Source organism: Petaurus breviceps, unplaced genomic scaffold, assembly GCF_028583685.1.
Source record: "Petaurus breviceps papuanus isolate PSGF00001 unplaced genomic scaffold, PetGlider_PUasm1.0 90750, whole genome shotgun sequence".
NCBI lineage: Eukaryota > Metazoa > Chordata > Mammalia > Diprotodontia > Petauridae > Petaurus > Petaurus breviceps.
In genome coordinates, this window is record NW_027187335.1 from 12,303,590 (window position 1) to 12,305,217 (window position 1,628).

The 1,628-nt window shown below is 51.5% G+C and overlaps 1 protein-coding gene across 2 annotated transcripts in view; it reads right to left on the bottom strand.

The window, feature by feature from the left end:
* LOC138145963 (signal transducer and activator of transcription 5A) overlaps positions 1 to 933 on the bottom strand; it is a 13,600-nt gene extending 12,667 nt beyond the window's left edge. For both annotated transcript variants that reach the window (XM_069067655.1, XM_069067656.1), the window contains exon 1: positions 734 to 933. In XM_069067655.1, coding sequence (XP_068923756.1) covers positions 734 to 875 — 142 coding nt within the window. In that variant the 5' untranslated portion in view covers positions 876 to 933. The remainder of the gene's footprint in view (positions 1 to 733) is intronic.
* Positions 934 to 1,628: the final 695 nt, after the last annotated feature.

The following is a 1,628-nucleotide window of genomic DNA, read 5'->3' on the forward strand; positions in this document are numbered from 1 at the left end:
GTGTGTGTGTGTGTGTGTGTGTGTGTGTGTGTGTGTGTGTGTGTGTGCAAGAGTCAAAAGACAGGCACCAGAATGCCATGATCCCACAGAATGTGCAAAGTGAGGGGAAGCTGTCTGATCTCAGGATAGCCTCTCATGGAGAGAGGGTGCTCATGTTCAGGCTGCCTCCAACTGTGCTCCCAGCTCAGGCACTTGAGCTTGGCCTTTCTGACAGCATGGCTGTCTGGCTTCCCCTAGGACAAGGCCAGGCTCCAGTCTAAGAGAAGCAGCTCCTGGAAGGCCAGGAGAGGGAGCTCCTGAAGCCCCACAATTGGTTTCTTCCATGGAGAGCCCTAGCCCGGTAATTCTACTCTGAAGGCTGCTGCATCCTGAGCACAAGGCAGACACTATCCCCTACTCAAAGAAAGGGCTGTTCAGCTGGGAGCACTGAACTGCTCCAGACACTTCCTCCTTGAAGCCTTCCTGAAGTGAGGCCTCCCACAAATTCTCAAATTCACCAATTCCCACCATCCCTGGTTGGGCAGACTCTGGTTGGGGGCGGGGGGGCGGGGAGGTCTGAGTTGACGGGCATTTTTAAAGCACTGCTGTGGTCACAGTGGGGTTCCCTGGCAGCTCCAGCCCAAGGCCAATGCCACAAACCAGGAGTCCCATTTTTCTTTCCAGTCCTGTGCTCTCTTGGTGCTTCTGATCCCACCTTCAATCCCAGCCTCAACTCCAGTCCCACTGGCCTCACCCTGGTTTCTGAGGCTCTCCTGGTACTGGATGATAAAATATTCCTGAGTCTGCTGCAGCTTCTTCAACTCATTCTCTGTGTCCTGAGTGACCAGTCGCAGCTCCTCAAATGTCTGGTTGATCTGCAGGTGTTTCTGGGACATAGCATCAGCCAGGTTCCCAGCTGGAGAACTACACTGCACACAGAGGGAGACAAGGGGAAAGACAGCAGGGTCACATGGTCAGAGGGGCCTTGAGACCTCAGACACAGCCAATGGGCCTCTGTGGTACACTCCACAGACTCCAAGCCTTTAGCCACAAAGACAAGACAGCTACCATTTGGGCTACAGCAAGGGAAGGAAGGCTTTCCCCTTCTTAGAGGAAGACTAGGAGACTCTCATAGGGCAAGCTGTGAAGAAAAAGGAATCTTGGTTTGTTTCAGGCCTATCCCCTACCCCAAAGAAATCCTCAATGGGCTCCCTAGATGGCATAAGGAGAGGGACTATTCCAGAGGATCACTTGGGGATTCTCACTGACAATGAGGACTGCTTCTAGACTGTGCAGGCAGACCCCCTCATCTGGTTAAATCACTCAGCTCTTTCTCCCTTGCTATGGAATAAAATGTTCCAGTCATCTAGATGGCACAGTCTCCCCAAGAGATTTCAGCTCCTCTTCTCCCCACATACCCACTGACTTAACAAGGCTAATGCAGCCAGGTTTCCATAGCACCAACACCCAGTGATCTGTTTCCATCAAGACCTTTTGCTCTGTATCAACCAGTTTATCTTCCAGCCCACTACTAATTAATATGACCCTCAGATGGAGAGGATTTGGAATCCTCAATATCTCCAAAAACTGCATCATCCTCATCTCTCACAGAGAACAATTCACAATGAAAGCCTAATTCTTACCCCCCC